This window comes from Lathamus discolor, chromosome 1, assembly GCF_037157495.1.
Source record: "Lathamus discolor isolate bLatDis1 chromosome 1, bLatDis1.hap1, whole genome shotgun sequence".
NCBI lineage: Eukaryota > Metazoa > Chordata > Aves > Psittaciformes > Psittacidae > Lathamus > Lathamus discolor.
The window spans coordinates 72,500,028-72,522,664 of NC_088884.1; the positions used below are offsets into that span (position 1 = coordinate 72,500,028).

The 22,637-nt window shown below is 39.2% G+C and overlaps 1 protein-coding gene across 1 annotated transcript in view; it reads right to left on the reverse strand.

Moving 5' to 3' along the window:
* POLR3B (RNA polymerase III subunit B) overlaps positions 1–22,637 on the reverse strand; it is a 75,173-nt gene that overhangs the window by 46,536 nt on the left and 6,000 nt on the right. The window contains exons 6-13 of the mRNA XM_065679691.1: positions 21,333–21,433; positions 20,080–20,171; positions 18,796–18,913; positions 17,668–17,776; positions 10,219–10,341; positions 8,602–8,718; positions 7,984–8,118; positions 1,643–1,804 (exon numbers count right to left, since the gene is read on the reverse strand). Coding sequence (XP_065535763.1) covers positions 1,643–1,804; positions 7,984–8,118; positions 8,602–8,718; positions 10,219–10,341; positions 17,668–17,776; positions 18,796–18,913; positions 20,080–20,171; positions 21,333–21,433 — 957 coding nt within the window. The remainder of the gene's footprint in view (positions 1–1,642; positions 1,805–7,983; positions 8,119–8,601; positions 8,719–10,218; positions 10,342–17,667; positions 17,777–18,795; positions 18,914–20,079; positions 20,172–21,332; positions 21,434–22,637) is intronic.

Genomic DNA, 22,637 nt, shown 5'->3' on the forward strand with positions numbered 1-22,637 from the left:
GGCCTGTGGCCTTACTGCCCGACCTACCCTCTCTTCTGTTATTTTCCAGGGTAAAAAGACGTACAGCAAATATCACTGAACACCACCGTACAGCTGATACAGTAGTGCTATGAATTCTTTTGTACACTTCTGGTGTAATTATGAATTTACTAAGTTATTTTATGCTCTTTGAGACTATCACTGAAGCATTCTGGAGAGATTGGAGATTGTCATTTCCAAGAATGATTTTTATGGTATTTGCTTAATCTCTTGAATAGTATGCACTGGGCATTGTTCCTGAGAAATTATTTTCAATGCTTAAGAGCAGATGGAGTTTAACTGCTTATGTGGCAGTAAAAAAAACAAAAGTCCAAAGACAGTGGAAGAAGGAAGACTTTACAATATGTACTGAATAGTTTGCAGATTTATCTCTGTCAGTCCAAATGGAAAAACTGGCACCAGCTAGGAGAAAGCACTAGCATTTACAGAAACAAATATGTCAATTGTTTTGGTTATGTGCACTGTAGAGATTTAGCTACATTTGGGGCACTCATAAAATTAAACAGTGATAAGCTTTAACACTGGGATTTGTAAGAACAGACTGTTGGTGGTTTTGGATGCAATTTGTATAGCTAATTTTGTTTACAAGAACTGAAGAAAAAACTCAGTTTCATGCTAAGCAGAAAAGCCCTCTCAAGAATTCCAAAGATTAAAAATGAAGTTGCACAATTTTTACCAGCTACTAAAATACTCAGACTAATCTAATTTCTTAAAAAATCATGGATTTCAAAGTCACTTACAAGCTAGGAGTTAGATTTCAGGAACCATCCCACAAATCACTCTTGCAGATGTGTGAGGTAAGGAACAAAGCTAGTAATTGTATTTTTATTCTTGTCCACTGGCGCAAATGAAAATATCCATTCTGGCAGAGGCAGACACAGGCAAAGATCTAATCAAGGCAAATACTTAAAGGTTTAAGTATGGGGTTTTTTTTTGCATGTAGCAGTTTTCCCTGTTAAATACTTCAGTATCATTAGCAGAGAAGTACTTATATCTAAGCTGCAAGTTTTCTCATACTAGCAATTTTGTATGAACAAAAAAGTGCCACTCTTAAAGAGCTCAAAATTCAGATTGGTTTTGTGGTTTTTTCTGCCTACATCCCCCCGCCAGTTATCTTCTGTTCATGATGTTTTCCTGCTGTTTTTCAACAAGCTTTTGGACAGATCACTTAATGTGACCCTAGCTAAATCCAGGTAATAAAAAAATACCATGAACCACATAATCAAGTAGAACCTAGAAGGCAGCAAGTTGGATAAACACCAACATGATCACTATGTGAAATCTACTTGTTTCTACCATTCCTTCATAGACACTAAAACATCACTTTGAAATAAATGGTGGAATAAAAAGTGGTTTGATGATTAATGATTCTTCAGTGAATTCCAAAGGCCCTGCCTACAACAGAGTTTTGCAATTTTAATCTGTAAAGAATGTTAAATAGAATTGCTTTTATGATCAAAGATGGTAGTCATCAGAACAAAATTTATACATTTCCACAGAATCATAAAAGAACAGTTTGCGTTGTAAGGGACCTCAAAAATCATCTAGCTCTACAAGGTTTCTATGGTGGAAAAGCTTTACATACTAGAACGAAAATACTTACTGTGGAGATGGCATTGACCATGCCATTGGTGATCTGGTCTTGACGCATATGCTTCACGACATCAAACTGAGCTGCACGTTGCTTGGGGATTACCTGGTCAGCAATCTTCTTCAGTTCAGAGTTAAATTTTTTGAACAAATCTTCAAACAGGAGTGAAAGAAGCTGGAAATAAAAAACAACTGGATTAAGGCAAAAATTATACTTCTCCAGGTCTTGGAAATAGGGGGAGGGTGGAAATGACATAAATACGTTTAATATTTCTACCTTTATACTTCTTGTCAGTTAAAAAAATATCCTCTCTCTTCTCAAATGATGTTTTTCTCACAAGATTTTTGCTTTGTTAAATTAAACTACAATATCAAAGAAATTATAATGGAAAGCAAATCAAGTAGAAGAATGGCCTAAGCCTACACAGTCATCTCTTTCTGGTTTGCTTTAATTCTCCCTTCACAATACCTTAGCCTACCCATCCATATGCTATCAATTTACTATTTTTCCTAAACTATCACATTCTAATCCATCTGATCTACTTGTCACAAACGTTTAAAGATTTAATGTCCTAAATGTACAACCCTGAATTATGCACAAGATCTGAAGACAAGACCAGCTTCTATTCTAACACTGGATGGACTAACTGCAGTAAAGAAGTAAGTGAAAAGTCACTTTGAGATTTTCTATCATTAAAACTGAAAAAAGGCAGCTTAAAGTGCCCATTCCTACGAACTACTTAAAATGGACAAGACAGACACCCAAGCAACTGTTAACGGGCCCTTAGGGCAAGCAACTCAACAGCACAGAGTCTGGAAGCAGTGCACAGTTTGCAAGAGCAGACTGAAACACAAGAAGTGCACAGTTACCATTCTTTCTGGACAAGCAGAACTAAAAGAGGCATTTTTAGGGGCCCAGAAGCAATCTCTGCTCTTGACAGCTGGCAAGACATATTTCAGGTTATGGAGGCAGCTTCCTCACTCAGATACACTCTTACTCCGCTACTTTCTGCCCATCACTATCTATGCAAAGCCAGTCACAGCCACAGAGCCCACCTGATTCAATATCCTTTTCTAGAAGTGCTACTATCACTGCTATGTGAGTAAAGTCTACTAAGCAAAGAAGCTATGTAACACAGCAAAACTGAACTAAAAACAAAACCAAAAAAACTAACAGCAATACAACCTTTCAAAAGTGCTGCAACTTAACCTGATTATTTCCTGTAGATGTACACTAATCACTTCTAGTCCTTAACATAAATAAAAGGAAAAGGCTACCAAAGTTTGTGATCTGACTTTTTTTTTCTCTCCAATATGCCTTGCTTCTGCAGTTCATTCAACCTCTCCTTGCAGACACTAACAGCTTCCCAAAACACTTAAATCTGCATTACATGATACATTTTAAGTGTTCACAATTGTTAGCTTTGCAAGCAAGCAGTGTAAATTCTGAAGCCTGGCTCTCCCATCCTGGGACTCTATTTTACAGCAGCTCCCAAGTGTCAGAAGAACTAAAAATGCAGCAGCGACCAATGCCAGAAACGACAGTTCCTAGTATACAAAGCATTGTAGGGCTGAACAAACTAGGTATTCAGCCACCATAAGCTAAGACATTCTGGAGTCAGTTGTACTGTTTAATTTTGTATGTGCAGAATTAAACTGAATTTTAACTGTCTCCATCAGACATATTCCAAACTTTTCCCCACCTTCTGGAAATAAGAAAGCAAACCACTCATTTCTTTGTCACTGGGATGGGACACTAGCTTTCATTTGCTCTCCTCTGCCTACATGCCTCAGCTAGGCTGATCAAAGCATTCGGCAAACTACACTGTAAAGCAGCTAACTAACTAAATTATAAGCTACTCTTTTCACTGGCATCACAAATGCATTTAAGAATAAAAATGTAACAAATAAAATCTGAGAACTCAGATTTGCAATACGTGATTTGCAATAAAATGCTACCAATGGCATTCATGGAGAGCAAGACACAATTATCTTCAACGGTCTACTCTACAAGATATAAGGAACACCTAAGACAAAAGGAAGACATAAGGAGATCCTGCCCCTCTACTCTGCTCTCGTGAGACCTCACCTGGAGTATTGTGTGCAGTTCTGGTGTCCTCAACATAAAAAGGACATGGAACTGCTGGAACAAGTCCAGAGGAGGGCCACGAGGATGATCAGGGGACTGGAGCACCTCCCGTATGAAGACAGGCTGAGAAAGTTGGGGCTGTTCAGCCTGGAGAAGAGAAGGCTGCGTGGGGACCTCATAGCAGCCTTCCAGTACCTGAAGGGGGCCTATAGGGATGCTGGGGAGGGACTATTCATTAGGAACTGTAGTGATAGGACAAGGGGTAACGGGTTAAAATTTAAAGAGGGGAAGTTTAGATTGGATATAGAGGAAGTTCTTTACTGTAAGGGTGGTGAGACACTGGAATGGGTTGCCCAAGGAAGTGGTGAATGCTCCATCCCTGGTGGTGCTCAAGGCCAGGCTGGACAGAGCCTTGGGTGACATGGTTTAGTGTGAGATGTCCCTGCCCATGGCAGGGGGTCGGAACTAGATGATCTTAAGGTCCTTTAAAACCCTAACTATTCTATGATTCTATGATTCCATAACACGTAGCGTGCAGCCACTAAATTGTAAAACCAGCGATAATACACACTGTATGCAAACCTTTGGCAAAAATGGAACCTGTTTCCATTCGGGACAGAGAGGTTTTGCTGAAAACTGGTCTAGTGTTTTTTTTAAGACCTGGCCTTAGCATGAGAGGAAGGTGTTGTACACCTTCTTTCTCTCCCTGACACTTTTAGTACCATTAACAGGTACAAGGGAATACCTTTTCACCACTGTCAACAGAAATCCAGTCACCTTCAACTCACCTGTGATGCCACAGTTCATTTAAGTCGTATTCTCATCAAAAATAAAAGCATCTTTTATGAAGCATCATATTAGGAAGTAGAACCCACTGGAGTCTCCAAAAACTAGATTTTGAGGGAATTATTGCAGAAGTAGGGAAAAAGTAAAAGGAAGGGATGTGCCCAGTTTTAAGATGTCTTGTCAAATAACAACTAGACTCTTTTGAAATCAGTCATGGCGTACATTTGATCTTAACAGGTTTGAGCAGAACTTAAACATTTAACAAAACATTCAATAGAACATCTAAAAAAGTCACTTCAGAAAATTTCTCATATTTGATTTCTTGATCATAAAATTGCAAAAATCCCCAAATTCTACATGCCATAGGGATTATAAAGCCACACCATCCCTCCTCTTCTCTGAACTAATAAAGTTATACCCCAAGTACATAAACTTGCTACTATCTGCCAGTCTGAAAGGCGTCAGTTTGCTAGTTTCACTCCCCGACTTGCGGTCTGTAAGAGCTCTGACTATCTGGCAAGGCTGAATCTCACAATAACTGCATTATTTAGGTCAAGAGCAAGAGATTAAAGAAAAAGGATGGAATGCCAGTGATAATATTCAACGGATTTCACAGTTAGTCCAGGGCGTTTCAGCCTGCTTCAGACAGGAGCACTAAAGAGCAAATTATATTTCAGAAAAAAACCTACTGACAGCTCATCAATTGATTTTCATTGAAAATGCTAAGAAAAATTAATAAAGAAGTTAAGCTGCTGAAATACAGTTTCACCAATTAGCTTAATGTCAGAGAATTCTAATTAGGCGCCTTGAGATTGCTATTTAGCGTTTAAGCCTTTAGAGTGCCAAATTCTCCTTTTCACACAAACTGGTTGCAAAATTAAAGACATTAGGCAGCCTTAATTATATTATCAGAACAGCTGGGATTAGGCAATCTCTGAAGTCAAGGCGGTATTCTTTTGTCACAGGGTAGAAATCCCTTGCTTTCCAGGGTGCCGGATTTTGGTGCTGTTCCATATCTCACCCATACAAAGCAAGCTGCATTAGAAACAAAAAAAAATGAGGACAAAGAACAGAGTAATGCTTAGCAAATAATGAACACATTAAGGAAAGAGAAAAGGTAGGTGAAAAGATTAAGCCTGAATTCAGTAGGTTTTGCTAACACCTCAGCTGGCACCTGGCCTACCGAGCCTCTAGTGGCAGAAAGACTACGAGAAAGCTCTGTAAACCAGCTTGGCTAGTGGATACAACTCTGTTATCTAAAGCTAAAGCACATTTCGTACTCTCTTGTCCCATGGGGTGTGAAATTAGCAGCTATTGTTTTCACACATTTTTATAAACACAATGCCTTTTATGTCTTTACATTGTTTAGTCCGCTATGTTTTTCCCCTCATATGGGAATCTTTTTTCTGTCTTTATTCAAATTTTAAATTAACAGGATTTTTATTCCAGGAACATGCTGGCATTAAAAAAAACTTTCAAAACAGAACACCCCCCTCCCCCCCAAAAAAATAAATACCCTGCACCAACCATTTTATCCATGCAACCTTAGCTAAACACAAACATTTAGAAACCAGCAAAAAATCTCTACCCTTTATAGTCTGTAATCCAATCAAATTAATATTACACTGATAATGTGGCAGAAAGGAATTAGAGTGTTCAGCTTTAAATGAGCTTTTAAAATATCACAGGGGAGCCAGAACTACTCTTAATCAAGTGTTACAACACACCACACCACGCACACACCCCAGCACAGTTCTCCTTGATGCAGAAAAAATATGCACTGGCTTTGTTATGATGATCCTCTACACTTAAAACCTCTTCCCACTTAATTTAAAAGGACTTTGGTTCTTAACATCTGTGAGAGCATAGGCCTTTTTCATACAGCTTGCAGAAAACCTTTCACCTGCTCTACCTTTTGCTTCTAGAAATATTGGGAAAAACCAAACTACTCCTTCAGTCCAGTTAAATGAGAACAATACGATGACAAAGCAACAACTAATTTTATTGATTACAGTCATACTGAACTACAGCAACATTACACCAGAATCCAAATAAATCCATCACAGTTTAAAATATTTGCTCCATTAGAATATTGCACTTATGTCCTCTTACCACTCCTTACCTTTACAGATATGTCCTGCTTCAGCACAAAAGTCTGATGAACAGTAAACATATTATTTTCAAGAAAGGATTTTTTTTCCCAATAGTTTAAGAGCGTTTTCGTTCCCCTCGTATTTGTGCTTAGAGTGTGTTCAAGAGCATCATCTTAGCTCCTTTAGAGAACTAGGAAGCAAAGCGTGTTTTTACTCTGAAATGTGTTTTTACTCTGAAATGACTGTGCACTCTGTGTGTGTGCGTTCACATGTGTGCAAGGAGGACAGGGCAGGGTGGGGAGGTGAACAGGAGCATGAGACAATACGCAATCACACATCTTAAAAAGTAAAAGAAGATGAGAATTCCCACTGGACAGAAACACAAATGAATGCATATTGTTACTTGTGCTACAACAGAAATCCCAATGCAACCCATGGCGGGAGCAGAGATGCAGTTTCTCCCACCTGGTGCATTATGTATACTTGTTCGAGGTTCTGATGCATGATCAATAACCACAGATGATACTGACTGCCAAAACTCCAACTTCAGTTAAATCAGAGCACAGTAAATTAGTCCAATCCTAAACTAAGGTAGTTAATCAAATAACCACACATGGAAAGGAAAAATCCATGCCATGGTAACAAAGCAGTTTCTTCACCTGATAGGCAAATTCCAACTGCATTAGGAGAACATAATTTGGCCAACAGCTGTGAACTGCCACTCTCTCTGGAAAAGAAGATTGCCAGTCAAACACCTCAGACCATTCTCTCCTTCACAGCCCTTTCTTACTTCTACCTTCAGTGTCAAAATTCTGCAAGCAGAGAAGTCCACACAATCCACTTTCATTTAGCTGCTTAAGTCAACTTTAAACCATTCTGCTAATTCATGCTGCTCTAGAGACCAGAAAAGCAGATGACAACAAATAAGCAATCTTATGGGCTTCTGCAAATTACAGGAGGTTTGAGTAGTTGTTCTGTGAGCTGCTACACAAGCTAGGTTCCCCACAGTGGGAGAGCCTAGAGCTGACACACAGGCACCTACTTGGCTCCAGTTTATTCTATTACCCAGTTGCTAAGTTGCAGGGACGCTGGATCTCATTGCTGCCTTTTTGGCACTAACATTGTTACGATGAATACCATATTTACATTACTCTGTCCATTCATATGGTATAAAGAGGTAATACGGAAATGAGGATATAATTTCTTAGTCTTAATCAGAGAAGCATATCTATGAGTCAACACAGAAAAAAACCCAACAAAAATAAAATGAGAGGAAAACCACTTCAGTCAAGAAGACAGGGATGCTCCGTATTTTGCATCTTTTAAAAAGAGATAGTAAGAAAAGCTTACTCTTAAGTAAAAACTCACTCTTAAGTAAAAACTCACCTGCCCTGCCAACTCCAAACGTTTATTTCCATAGTAGTCTCTGTCATCTACTTTATTTTCTCCTTGAGCCAAAATGACTCTGCGCACCATCACTGCTGTGTATATGCACTTGGCACGAAAATTGAATTCCTTCACCTGTAAACAAAACAAAACTGAAACCATACTGTTGTTTCAGGATCAGTTCCTTCCTTCTTACTCAAACATATCCATTTAAATCAGTGGGTAATCTGACTGACTGAGGAGTTACAAAAGGGATCTGTGCATATTACATTCTTAAAAAAAGCTAGAAGTAATAAACAATAATGACATGGAAACAGATAGTAAATGAAAACATATCTGAATAAAAGTATAGATCATGAGAATAAGAACCTGAACTAACAGCTGATATGCCTGGCTATGCAGATAAAAATGCATTGCATGATACGTAGTTCAATGGTACAGCATTTCATAAACATAAAAATTACTTCTGACTCAAACCTAATCTTTCCCTTTGAGGATGATTTGCTTTATCTCAACTACTAAACACTCAAAAACATCTTCCCCTGCCAACAAAGCTCACACCATAAAAAACCATACAAATTTACACCAGTTTTAAAAGACCAACACAACATTACATACAAGAACATGGGTCAGAATAGTTGATGCCAGCAGCTCTCGTGCTTCTTCCATCTTTGTTTTCTTTGGGCCTCCCCACATCCTTTGCCTTCGCACTTTATTCCCAATGTACTTCAGTGCCTGTCAATGGTGGGAATTAATGAGTCAATGTCAGAATTGTAACCTATGCAAATATGCACATGCATGGAGATCAGTATGTATTCATCAGTCTGTACAACCAGTTTCCACAGACGATGCAAACTCCAAACAAAGAGCAAAATATGAAACATGTAAGTGAGGCTAATAAGAAAAAATAATCTTGAAAATTGACACAATTGATTATAATTAAATATATAACTTGTTGTTTAGCAAATGGAATGGGAACCAGTGGAAAAGCAATATTAAAATACTGAAAGAAAGGAGACTGCAGAGATAAGAAAAAGGATTATAGAAAATTGAGAGATGTCTAGTTTATTCAATTTGACTTTCCACCTTTCTTTAGCGTACTTGCTAAATTTCATTCAGATATTAAACTGTGAGGTGGCACTCACTGTTTAATAGGAACAAACGCTGCTGTTTGGTACCTACATCTGTCTCAAAGAGTACAATGATTAATGGATTCTTACTCTCTTGTCAGTTGTCCAAGAAATGGAATCAATCTGCAGAATTCAGGATCAGAGGAGTGAAAGAAACTATCCAGGTCCACACAGGAAGTTATTGCCTGGAAATGAAGTCACGTCCCTTACGTCAAAGAACTACCCTCTCCACTAAATAACAGGCTATCCTTTCCATCTGTTACCTTCTTCCGCAAATAGCTCACTTTCATTTAATTTGACATTTCATGCACAGAGCAACTTCTATATTTCTGTTTTTTCTGTTTTCCTGGATGCTTCACATTTCCCTATGTTCCTCCAGCATCATCATTGTACTCTTACGACTTTGAATTAGGAGGCCTTGACACTACCTCTATCCCTGAAAAGCCCCGAAAGATGCAAACTAGAAGGATGTTCACTTTACAGCACTCAACATCACACATTAGAAGATTTGATAAAGTTTACACTGAAATAGCAGAAACAAGACTAATTTTCTAGCAGATTAATATGTACATGACGCAAATGCTGCCAGTAAAATGGTCTGTGTTGAGGCTAATTATAAAACTACATATGACCTGAAGAGAATTCTTGCAAATCTTTAGTAGGATGGAAGGTGGCTATTATAGTGGACTTTATACAAGAAATCAGAATTGGAGAAGAACATCTACTATCGATGAAATGGTCACATCTCAGCAGTGGGGCTTCTGTGAAATGGAGCATGCAATTACATCTTAGAAAATAGGAATTGTCCTCCACAAAACCCCATAATCTTATGGACATCAACTACTTCTCCCATGCATTATAAAACATAACCCTGGGTTTCTGAAATCGAACCATTTCTTGACTTTGTTTTTTTTTTTCTCAGTTGGGCAATGAAAGAAAAGCTTCACTTTTGACAAGACCCATCCCCTTTAAAACTCTCTGCTTAAAATACCCCCCCCCCCCAAAGAAACTGCAAAACACAAAGTGTGTGTCAATTGCTGACACAGCAAAGTGGTCAATACTGTCTTTAGATTTTTATGGCCTTTGGCCATGTGAAAAGACACACCTGCATCTGGGTAAAAATCTGAGCTTTTTGGCATTCTTCCAGACTAGGAGCAAATGCAGCCATCACATGTTCTTCTGTGCCAATCATCTGTACAATCTCTTGGTCACTCTCAACACCCATGGCCTAGGAAAAGAAGAAAAGACAGAAATAGCACAGGCTTTATGTTAACTCACTGACATTTGCTTATGCTAATTTGGTATTGTTTGTCTGCATTACTACTAAGCAAGAGCTACTTCTTCTCTAAGAAACGGTGCCATCTGGCACTGGCAGCACATATTCTAGCTAGGGAAGAACGCTAAATGGAACTCTTAATAAGCAGCAGGAACACACAGATACTTTTTGGAGTGCTTTTTTTTTCTTCATGGACAGAAGTTAAGTCCTATTTATTTTCCTTCAGAAAAATAAATAAATACCAGGTAATAACAACCTTACACGTGCAACAATGAAAACCAAGTAAAAATCTATAATAAATAAAGGGAGGCGGAATTTATTAGAAGATTACACATGGTCTCTTGCCACAAGCAATTTTGTCAACTCAGTTGACTAAGCAGCATGTCCTATTTGGGAAACAGTTTCAATTTACCTCCTTTGCAGCTCTCTGCATTTAGAGGATGACTTCACTACACAATTCCTCTTGAAAGCCATCCTATTATTTCACTGATCCTTGGACACCTTGTTAGACTTTATACTGCGGAAAAAGCTTAATAAACTAAGAAAGTGCTTAACAGGTTTAGAAAAATCTCTCTATCAGTAAGTGTTTCAAGGTGGCAGCCAACAGTGAAGGCCTTTGTGGATTCCAGATGGTGCTAAAGCTCCCCCTTTCACACATTTGCCTGGAGCTCTGCCATATCAAGAAATGGAATAATCTCACTAAACCTCTTCTGGCTAAGTGGGAATATGCTCCTCAGAACTTTGTGAGGAAGTTACGTTTGCATTCGTATTATTCCTCAAACTGCCTGCCACAAAGACCATTGTAAATCATGGCCTATGTAGACCCTCGTACTCTGGTTCTTATTAAAAACTGGCACTGCCTCAAAAAGTCACATTTTCCTCAAAAATGCCCAAATACCTTCCCTTCTTATTGCCTTCATTGGGTGACATTCTGCTTAGCACCTAGCCAGCGCTATCCCCTTACAAAACTCTTGCTCTAATTGTGAAGTATCCAGCCATTTGTTTTCCTTTTTTCTTTCATTTCTGCTTTCTTTTTCAACAAAGAAGTGGTTGGTTGAAGTTCCTTTAATTTCAAACTCTGGCTGTTCACCATGTGGCTTATCAGAAATTAAAAGCAGTGCAAAAGTAGCACACACCCACTGTGAGAACATTCTCATTTTAGTGCAAAGAACAGATCACAATTCCACCATCTCAGACAGACCTGAGTGCCAAATCAAGATACAGTTACTTCACCAGATGAAAGTTTCATTGTAGTTTGCTCCCACTGAGTAGTAACCCCTCTGATCTCAAGGCTCTTTTCAGTGCCAGAATTTTCCCAAGTGATCTTACTGTAGTTCAGATCTCTATTTTTCAACATTTTTATTCTTCCTCACCCTTTTAAATAAGGTCACACAGTAGTTAACAAAATCCCTCATGACCTGAGAGCCAGAAACTCTACAGAAGTATGAAAGCTTCACAATAGTCATTTTCCATGTGTTTAGGACTTGCTGATCAGCAAACCAGTTTAGGAACCACAACTGGATTCATACAATTATTGCACTTAGCCTGCAGAAGAACAAAATTTAATTAAGGGAATCTTTGTGCCATACCAGGCACATATACCATGAGTAAATTTATCAAAAACTTATAAATACCACCGTATTTCTGCCCATCCAGTTGGTTTTTGGATGACAACCAGATCATAAGAGTCACATAACAAGCGAACAAAGCAAGTGTATGTGACAGGAAATCAATCTGAAAAGCCACAATAAATTAAAAAGGGTTGATTATTTCTTCTAACTTAATGAATTCTCTGATCAGAAATCTGACAACAAGATGAGAATAGGACATATCACTATGCACATGTATATTTTCTAGTTGAACTCTGTAGCAGCAAACTCACTTGAGAATTCTGAATTCCTTTTTTTTGGTAAATTTGGCCCTGAAGCTACAATTCTAAAAAAAACCAAAACAAAATAAAACAAAAAACCCAACCAAAACCCCAAAAAACAACTCAAACCAAAACAAAAAAGGACTTCAAAATGAGTCTGTAACATCACAAAAGGATAGGAACAAAATATTCCTGGGTTGTTGCTTGCGTTACAGAAACACTGAGTACATGCAAAGTAGGACTGGGTCCTACTCTTACAGTGCTCATGATCCTAGGACAAAGTCAAGAGAAAGGGAATTAACATAAAAGCAAAGCAGGAGACAAGATGTCTTGTTTATTTTTCATTGGAAGGCAATGTCACAAAGGGATGATTTTACGGGGGGAGGGGAAGGAGACATTGCAAAGGGATAACATCAGCAGTGAAAGGATGAGGAAAGAGACGGTAACAGGCTTTTGAAGAGCATGGCTGGAAGACTAGTAGTCGATGGACAGAAGGCAGACAAATCAAAGCAAACATTCAGATCACCCTTGAGTTCAAGCAGGGAAAAGTAGTCCAAATAGGGTCAGCCGCTTCCTAGGATGGGGAGGTTCCCGCTGCCCAAAACGTGTGTGTGTGCGCACACACATGTGCATATTAGAGAGCATATGAGCGAATGTGAGCCCGGCTCTTCCTCCCCCAGTTCGTGTCTTAATGATGATATCTGGGCGTTTCCATGGCACTTCCCTAGAATGTAGTTCTGCAGGCCATCAGGCTAAATTACAGAATGGAGACAGGCAGATGACTGGATTAAAAAGATGTCAGGGAAGTTCAAGGTTGACATCACAGACAGAATTGGTCTGGAGCTTTCATAATTCAAAAGTTACGAGCTATGAAACTGCAACCATGGGAACCCGTAATTCTGTGGCTCATGTAAGACCACCATTCAGTTCTTCCTCTAGAGCTGCATTTTAACAGCTCCAAGACAAACACAGGTTTCATTTGTAAAAATGAAACTTGACCCCCTGTTCAAACCTTTTGCCGCAGGTCCTAGTGCAGTTCTTTATAGCTCCCACATAAACTAAAAATACTTCACCTAGCAATTGAGGTCATAAAATTCAACTTTTAAGTCCCCCTAGGTTACTTATACTTTCTTCTCTCCACAGCCAGTTTTGGTGCAGCATGCAACCTCCATTTACTTCACCTCTCAGGACACAATCAAGCCTACCGAATCAAGATTACAAACCCAAAAGAAGAAATACCCCTTACCTTACCTGCAATGTAGGGAGCTCCCTGCATAAGGAGCAGCACTACCTCACCTTTAACCCTGATGTTTTTCAGGATAGAAACACCTTAAGTACTACACAAATATTCCACATCTCCTCTAATGCTCACTGCTACCTAAAACTGTTCAAGCGCCCCAGGTAAAGCGTGTGTAGCTCTTAGCCTGACATACTAAAACCCCACAATACACAGTTCACACAGTCCTATGACCTGTGCACAACTGACACACAGCTAAAGTAAAGGTCTCCTGGGGTTGCAAGTCAACTCAGAACACCCTGAATACCATTCTGGTTGCACGTGTATATTAGCTAAAGAAGCAGTGCTACACCATGAACAGGAAACAAATTAGTTGTGTCTACTTCCCATTACAAGGCAGATAACAGCCCTCTAGAAATCTCAACAAATACATACTTTGGGGGCAAAACTGTTCAATTTATATCATTATTTCAAACCAAAATCTTCGGTTACACATACAGGGGCTGCACAAATACTTCCGTCACTTCCAAGAAGAAAGGTTAGGGGAAACATCTTTAAGCTAGCACAGCAACCAAGCACTAACTCCCCCACACCCGAAGAGCAGACACTTCTGTCCTAGAATGCCATTTGTAGCCTATCAAATTTCAGTTAGCTGTGTTAATGTGGTAAACTTCACAAAACCACAACTTTACTTGTTCTCAGCACAATGAGCTGTTAATCTACAAATATGTCTATCGCAAAGATCCTTACAGGTCTGAATGGCAGAAAAGCAAAGCAGCAGAACAAAGTCATTCAAGCTTCCAGTTTAGAAAACACAAGGGCAAGGCAGATGCACCTTTTAGGGTGATCCTACACAGTCCTGTCCCCCTCCACACCTATCCAGACCAACAGACTTCTAGACCCACACTATTCCACCCCTCCCAACAGCTCACGTGCCTGTATTTCCTTCCTCACTAGGAAAGAAAATGTAGGATGGGAGCACTGTATACCCAGGTCTTGCCCTTGCAGCTGTGTCCATGACTCATGCCTGAAGCACAACAGCGCTCTTAGATCTAGTCTAGGGAGCTCTTTATGAATTTTAGGCCTCAGCTCTGCCAGCAGGTAGTGTTTGTAACGCTTTCTACTTCATAGCCCTTGCTTTTGACAAAGATGTCTAAGGGCTATTAGTACACTTCCATTTTACAGTTGCAGTAGCTTTAAATCCACATTAGATCATACATCTCCAATACTTGCTCTCTTTTCCGTAAAGTTACAGTGATTTTCTGAACCAAATCTACATCCTAAATCATCTGGGGGGACACTGGGCCATTTAAAGCTAGTGGGACTAGAAAGACAATCTAAAATTGCCCAGTCTTCTCCCATTGAATAAGAGATAGCCCGTGACAAAACTGTCCCCTCTAGGTGACCAATTACTAGCCATTTTCTTAGTCAAAACACTGAGGTGTGTGGAACTTGGTTGCAGCCTGAATGCTGCTCTGGGAGGAAATTTTTGTCACTGCTTTCTCCCTTTATTTTTTAATCAGAGATTATAAAAGCACTTGTCATAGCAAAAGTTAAGGATGCAAAGGCAACCAAAACTTCAGACCTCATACTGTCTGTGCAGCTTAACTTTGACCCTTGTAGATGTGTATCCTCGCATAACAAGAACCACAGCACTTACTAGTAATGAGGAAGTCCCATGCTTCATGCCCAAGGCTTAGAGTGAGCAGAAGGGAACTATTCTCGTTGCTTTTCCAACAAATCTCCTATGCATAATACTACTATGTGAGACAGCTGAAGCTATACAGCGATCCCTAACATAGGGATTTTCTATTTTCAGAGCTGTAGCACTTGTTAACCTTGCTTTTAGTACTTAAATACAACAAAGTAATACTGCATTACAGCAATGCCCAAGAAAGATCAGAGGCTGGTGCCTGCCTAAGAATCCATTGAAAAGACTATCTGTGATTTTTAGTTTCCAGCTGGACACTCATCAAAAGTGGACAGAAGATCCCTAAAGTTCCCATGTCATTAAAGACAAAGTAAGAACTCATGAGTACAGTTAAATGCCGGTCAAGAACAGAACATTGAGAATAGCTGAAGTGGGTGCGGCTAATTTGCTATTGGATTAAATGAGTAGAAATCTTTGAAAGGCACTACAGCAAAGAGCTTGAACAACTGTAACCCCTTATTCAATAAATACATGAAAAATACTATAACATGGTATAGAATATAAAATATAGACAGGGAATAATTATAGGAAGCATTGTCAGAAGGTGATCAAATAGTACAACGCTGCTTAAAAAAAAACCCCAACAACCACCTCCTCAGACTTAATAACCCTGAGCAGTTACTCTTGTGTGAGCAGGTATTTATCTACACCAACAGGGGGTGACAAAATGTAATAAAAGTCTGTAAGCAAAGGTGGAATCCAGCCGGCTGGTACTCCAGCAAAGGGAGCAACATTAACACTTTCCTGCAACGGAAAAGTTGTGACTTTAATCCTGATGCTTTTATGTGCATTTTGTCCACAATAACTTCTCAACCTCCTTTAACACTGGTCACTAAAACTAGATGATCTCCTTCAAGCGATCATCTTGAAGCGACCAGCTTAAACAGAGATAACAGATTTGTTTCTCAAGTCTAAATCCAATTATTACACTATTTTCTAGTACACACGCCAAAGCACTTCCTACAAGAAAACCGATTCTTACAGTTTCCAATCAGCTGAAGAGCTGTGGTAATACAGAAAAGTCTGTACTTGCCAAGGCCAACAAATCAGCCCGGCTGGCAGAAACTGTTTGGATGCTGTGAGTAAGTGCTGCCCTCTCCTGGCAATTTAATTCCTCGAGCGACTACCACCTTCCAAACTTTCCGCGGTGTAAACAGATAAAATGAAAAGGAAGCTAAAGGATTTACTCCTATTGGTTGCTAGACCCAGTCAGAAGCATTTTAGTGCCCTAAGCCATCTTCCACGTGAACAGTGCCTCCAAGACTGCCACCCATTTCCTTCTGCACACACAGCGCACCATGCTGAAAACCCACAGGCAGCAGTGAAGCCTGTAAGATAGGAAGAAGTTACCAACCCCCAGGAGGAAAAGGTCCTAGCTTAAGGCCTGGCCATGCCCTGCTGTCTTCTGCAGCAGCTGGACAGTGCATGTCCACCAATCATCTTCACTGGACGTAGCCCATGCATTTGATACCGCACACAGGCGGGTTACCTGTCTGCTTCCAGTCCTAGGGCAGCTAGGCAGAAGTCACCATTATGCCTTCAGTTGTGGGCACCCTTGGGTGAAATTGAGAGACGTAGAGAGAAAGAGAAAGCAGCTGTAGCAGTTTCACATGCAATGAGGGCCAAGACATGACCACTAGCTATGCTGGCAGGGGAAATACTCCTCAATTCTTGCCCAGAATGAGAGGGAGATGCCTCTCACAGGTTTAAGTCCCACTGGAGGGCGCTTCAAAGCTCAGATAACTAACCAGGTATTCACTGCACTGAAAATACCAGTGACTGTTCCTGAATCAAACAGGGATTCTGAAGTGTTCTGACTGAGGCAGAGCTCATTCACAGGGGAAGGAAGTAAACTGCCAAGACATGCAAGCCTAGCCAGTCATCTTAACAGATTTAGGAACAGGTCTAAGAATTGCAAGACTTCCCCAAAGGCTATCAGTTTTGTTTACAGTCATGTACAATGACCTCATGGCTATGTTATGTCCCCAGATCTGAAACAAAGGATGTTCCAGTCCATCCAAAGGATGTTGAGCAGTCCACAAGTTGGAGGTAGTGGGGACCAAAACCAGAAATGAAGAGCCTTAACACAAGTTTGCAACATAGCTCATAACAAAAGAAACCAAAACCCTTCTGACTTTCTGTAGCAGCAGGAGCACAAACAGTGGTGCCGAGGGACCTTACAAAGCTGTAAGGCGGTAGCAGGCATTTGTCTTGGCACACCAATGCTCTCCTTGCAGAAAAATGCAGTGCTTTTTCTCCTTTTGCTGTACAATAAGGATTTTTTCCAGGGGAAAAAAGCTTGTATTCCCTAAGCCCTGCCAAGTCCTTCTGTATGTACGAACCTCTAAGAGCTGCTGCCAATCTTCATTCTTCAGCAACAGCACAGTTTGGGGTTTTTTTTTTTTCTCTTTTCTTTCCAAACCAACAGTTGCATTACCTTAAATGTAACAGCTGTATTACCTTAAATATGATAGCAATGGGAATATCTTCTGACAGAGTGTTGTGCTTCAGGTAAAATCTTCCTTGTTTCACAACCAGATTTGTTCTGCTCTTCTTCTCATGAGTGGAACTGAAGTTAAGAAAACAACCAACATATGTTCAACAAAGCTTGTACTGACACTCCTAGAATCTCCTCTGTAAGACTTATCAAGCTTGACCAATGTTGCAGCTGAATTAATCCCACTATCTCCTCTTTTAAAAATTACATTAGAACAGCCAGGCATCACCCTGTAACTCCAAGCCAATAGGGTACTATCACCTGTGATGGGGAAGGTCAATATCTGACTTAAGCAAGTAGAAGCCTGTACTTTTCAAAATCATCTTTGCATGATTTTATTATCGACTTGGATATAATCAGCAAGCTCATACTGGGCACAATTACTGCAGCAATAACAGTAATGAGATATAACAGTACCTTGTATTATACACTTAACCTCATCTAGGTTTACTATGGAACAGTAAAGTAGCTAGGCTAGGAGATATGTGAGAGAGGCTTCTGGAGAAATAAAAACAGCCCTCATACTGAACAGTGACAATAACGATCTTATACCAGCATGCAGCTCAAAGAAGAAAAAGCAAACAAAATACAGAGAAAACTTAGTCAAGGAGTAAAGGCCAAATTTAGACATCTTGCTGTTTTCAATAATTTGTTCAGTACAAAAATACATGATTTTTGTTTCCTTCTCAATTGCCTTTAAAAGATTTTACACCAATTAGATGGTCAGACAAAAGGTTACTATCCAATTTCCAATATCCAGTTAACTTCATGCTACTTGCTGCAAAATGAGACCAAACACCATCAATTAGGAAGTGCACTTTGTTATGTTATAAATTAGAACTTGCTTTTTCTAGTCTGGGATGAATCCTCAAGTGCATGAGCAACTCCCACTGATTTCTGTAGGAATACTGTACTAACTGATTTTGAGATTAACGTTTTAGGGTACAAAATGGTGCTAGCAAGAGAGGGGCACTGAATGTCTATAGCTTTTTCCTGTTAAACTATATTAGGAAGAAAACTACACAGGTACTTAAAATAAAACAATAAACTTTGTATTTATCTCTGTACGTAATTGCAGGCATTTACCTTACCTGGTAACAGAAGCGCCAACTGTGCCTTTTCTATCTGCTTCCACAATTATTCTGTTTTTGGATAACTGCTCTTGAATAAGAATGACTTTCTCTACACCTTTAACAATGAAATAGCCACCTATTGAATGGAAAAGAAAGATTTTGCATGTCAGTACCCTTGCACCTTACTTGCCTCCTTCATTATGCCTTTGAATATAAATTATTAAAGTATACAGGGAGTACACAAACAAAAAAACCAGGAGAGTAAATACTCCCTTATAAGAGTAAAGTTCCAACTCTGTGTGGAACCTATAACTAAAACAATTTATCACTAGACTAAACAGAACTTTTGCGAGGTTCACAGACAGCATTTGAGATCTAAGACTTCATGTGGGAAGTACTTAGAAAGAACGAACCCACAGGCAGACCAAAAACTGTAAAGCTGTAAAAAGCCCCAAACCTGTAAGATTACCATACTTATTAAAAGATGGTGCAGAATTGTTAGTTCTACAAATTAGGTAAAAATATTGCATGTGAGAAGGGTATATCAAAACAGAACTGGCATCAAAAAAGAACTGTCCATTCCAGATGCCTGGTATCAAATGAAGAAAGCATTCCATAATTACTGACTCGCTCTCTCCAGCAGTCCAGGGATCAATTTCTATTACTTTTAAAAACGTATTTTAAACCCTTGTTTTATCTAAGGCAATATAAAGAATCTGCACATAAGCCACATTAGATTTATCTCTTACATTGTAGCTATTAATGCTCCTTCAGTCCATCTTGCAAGCACAACACATGTCCAGTGCATGCTACAAAGGCAGCAGATAAAAACTAAAGAAATTGGTTGTTATAACCCTTCATTTCCTCTCTACATTCCAAATATTATCATGTAACACGTAATTCTTGTTTTAAAAAAGACAGCAAATGAGAGCTCCTACTCTGGAGTACAGCATTATATGCAGCTCTCCCTTGATCCTCTTCATTTTCCTGAACAAATTCCGTCTCTCTTCCTATATACCACACCACTTTACAATACTATGCACATTTGTTAACTTTTTCAGCATTTTGGTGTATGGTTTTTGTGGTTGAAAACTGTCTGCAAATACAAAGATTTCATGCTGTCAACCATTTCTTACTATTTTCAAAAGCCTGCCCATTTCTTTCAGTTACAAGCATACAGTTGAGAAGTTCCCGTGATGACTTCACAGTGGCAGGAAACAATACGATGGGGTAGCTCTATGCTGAAAAACATTTAAAACTAAAAACACAGATGGCAAAAAAAGAACATGAGTGCAAAAGTACCTGGATCTAAAGGACATTCATTAAGTTTGGCAAATTCTGCTGGAGTTTTCCCCGTAAGAACACAATTGGAGCTACGCAGCATTATAGGCATTCTGCAAGAAAACCAGATACACTTTTACTTTAGATTCAGAGAGAATAATATGAAGAGCCAAATTCTGAACAAAACCTTGCTGAATAAACTCTTTAAAGACTGTCTTTTGTATAGAAACTGGTAATGTATTTTGTTGAAAATTAGCATTTACTTGAACTTTTCTCTTTGTCTTTAGCACACACCATGAAGTAATTCAAAGGACTCAAATTTAGATGGTCTTTTCAAGACTTTTCTTAAGAAATTACTTAGAACAAGAAACTGTCACTACACCTATAGAAGCTCGGCTTTGTAAAAGCATTGTAGTGCATCACGTTCTACTGACAGAATTAAAGTGTATTTTTTTTATATGAAAACAGAAAATTTCACTACAAGTGTAGCTCCTTAAGTAAGCATCTTTTCTTTCCTACCACTACTCCACCTTTAATAAGATGCACAGTCACACAGTAAACAATCTCTGTAAGGCACTGACCTTTAAAGCCAGCAGGGATGGTCTTTAAGAAATATGGTCTACAAAAGACAGACATCTTTACTGTCTTTAAAATGGAATTCTGCTTTCACTAAATGCTAGAACTGTCAGGGATTTTGCATTTTTGGTATGGTTAAGAAGGACATCTAATTACTTAAAGAAAAAAATAATAACCTCAAGTCATCTGACAGAGTTTAGAAAAACAAAATCAGTAAAAAGTCCTTCAGCCTTAATTCTAAACCAAACAAAATTTAAAGGTGATCTTAACCTCGTGCAGAAGAACTAATGCTTGCCTTACTGGTTTTAGCATTCACCTTCTACAGATATATCTCTGCATATTATATATGAAAGAACAAGTAATTTGACTACAAAGCAAACATGATTATTTTCATTTTGCAGCTCCAGTGTTCTTTCATATATTTCCCTCTTTGGTTTTATATTAGTATAAACATAGACAACATCTGTCCTTATATCCACCCTTCTTTGGAAGGAAAGGGATTTCCAGAAGCTTTTGCAAAACAGGATCTTACCACAGAACCTGACAATCACATCTTGTATAGCTGCTCATGAAAATTTGGTCACTATTTCTTTTAACAAGGAAGCAAGGTTAGCCTACATTTACTTTGCAGTAAAACCTCTTCCAGACACAGAACCAAATGAAAACTAGTACCAGATGCTTGACATACAGTACCTTACCTGCCAATGGGCAATGCATTACGTATGATCCTCTGGCTTCCTCGTGTATATTCAATGTCCACTGTAATCGGGGCAGAGTAAGTCATGTCTCGCAGGCGGCACTAAAAGGAGAACAGTCATGTGGTTAGATGTTGGCTTACAAGCTGAAGAGGTTCTCTTAAAACATTTTGTGTTTGCTCTGTCTCCTATAAATCCTCAAAGAAATCAAGCAAAGCAAAGCTTGACCAAGCTTTTTATGGTACCTGGGCTATTGTGAGGGTGGTGAGCCACTGGCACAATTTGCCCAAAGAAGTGGCAAATGTTCCATCCCTGGCAGTGTTCAAGGCCAGGTTTGACAGAGACTTGGGCGACATGGTTTAGTGTGAGGCGTTCCCACCCATGGCATAGGGATTGGAACTAGATGATCTTAAGGTCATCCCATTTCCAACCCTAACCATTCTATGATTCTATGAATCCCTGTTTAAAACAAAACAATAACAAAAAAACCCCAAATACTGTCATGTTTCAAAAGCAGCCAGTGGATCTATCTTCAAAGGACAGCACTGCAGAGTGCAACTTCTTCAACTTCTTAACAGTTTAATCAAACAAACAGGCCAAATCCACAGAGCTGACACAAAGACCATACTGTGTCACAGGCTCTGAGAGCAGCGCTCAGCTCAGGGACATTTCTGCATGAAGACTCTCAGAAGCTGTAAAGCTGTGCTGTCATATGAAGTTTGCTGGGAGAGAAACACATGTGAGCAAGGCAGAGAGTGTGCTACCTTATTAACAGAATGAGCAAATCTCACTGTATGGTATCTTTTCTAAACATGTCTTACAGAAGGTTCACTACAGCACCACTTCCCGTAAAGACTCCCAGAATTAGTTTGCAAATTCCTCAAACAGCAAGAGAAGCAAGATATATATATTTACGACATAACTCAGCTCAAGGCTCAATCATTTCTAATCCAGTCTTTCCGGTCTGCTCTCCCCAGCCTCACTCTTTGACTGCTTGCTAGCCTTTAAGGTATGGCTTAGCTTCATACAGACAAGGTTTATAACATTTGCTGAATACAACTGAGCAATGCACGTCAGGCCATTCACGACCTCACTGAGCATTCTATACCTTTGAGCTCCAGGATTATAAATCTATCAGGATTCAAACTTGACATTTATGATACTGTAGTCTTTCAATGTGTTCATTATGCATTAATAAAATGCAATTAAGATTGTGCTACACATTGAAGATGCAACTGTATGGAAAAAAACACCTCAAGAATCATTGCAGACTTTCTCACAACATCGTTGCTCATTCTTGCCATACTA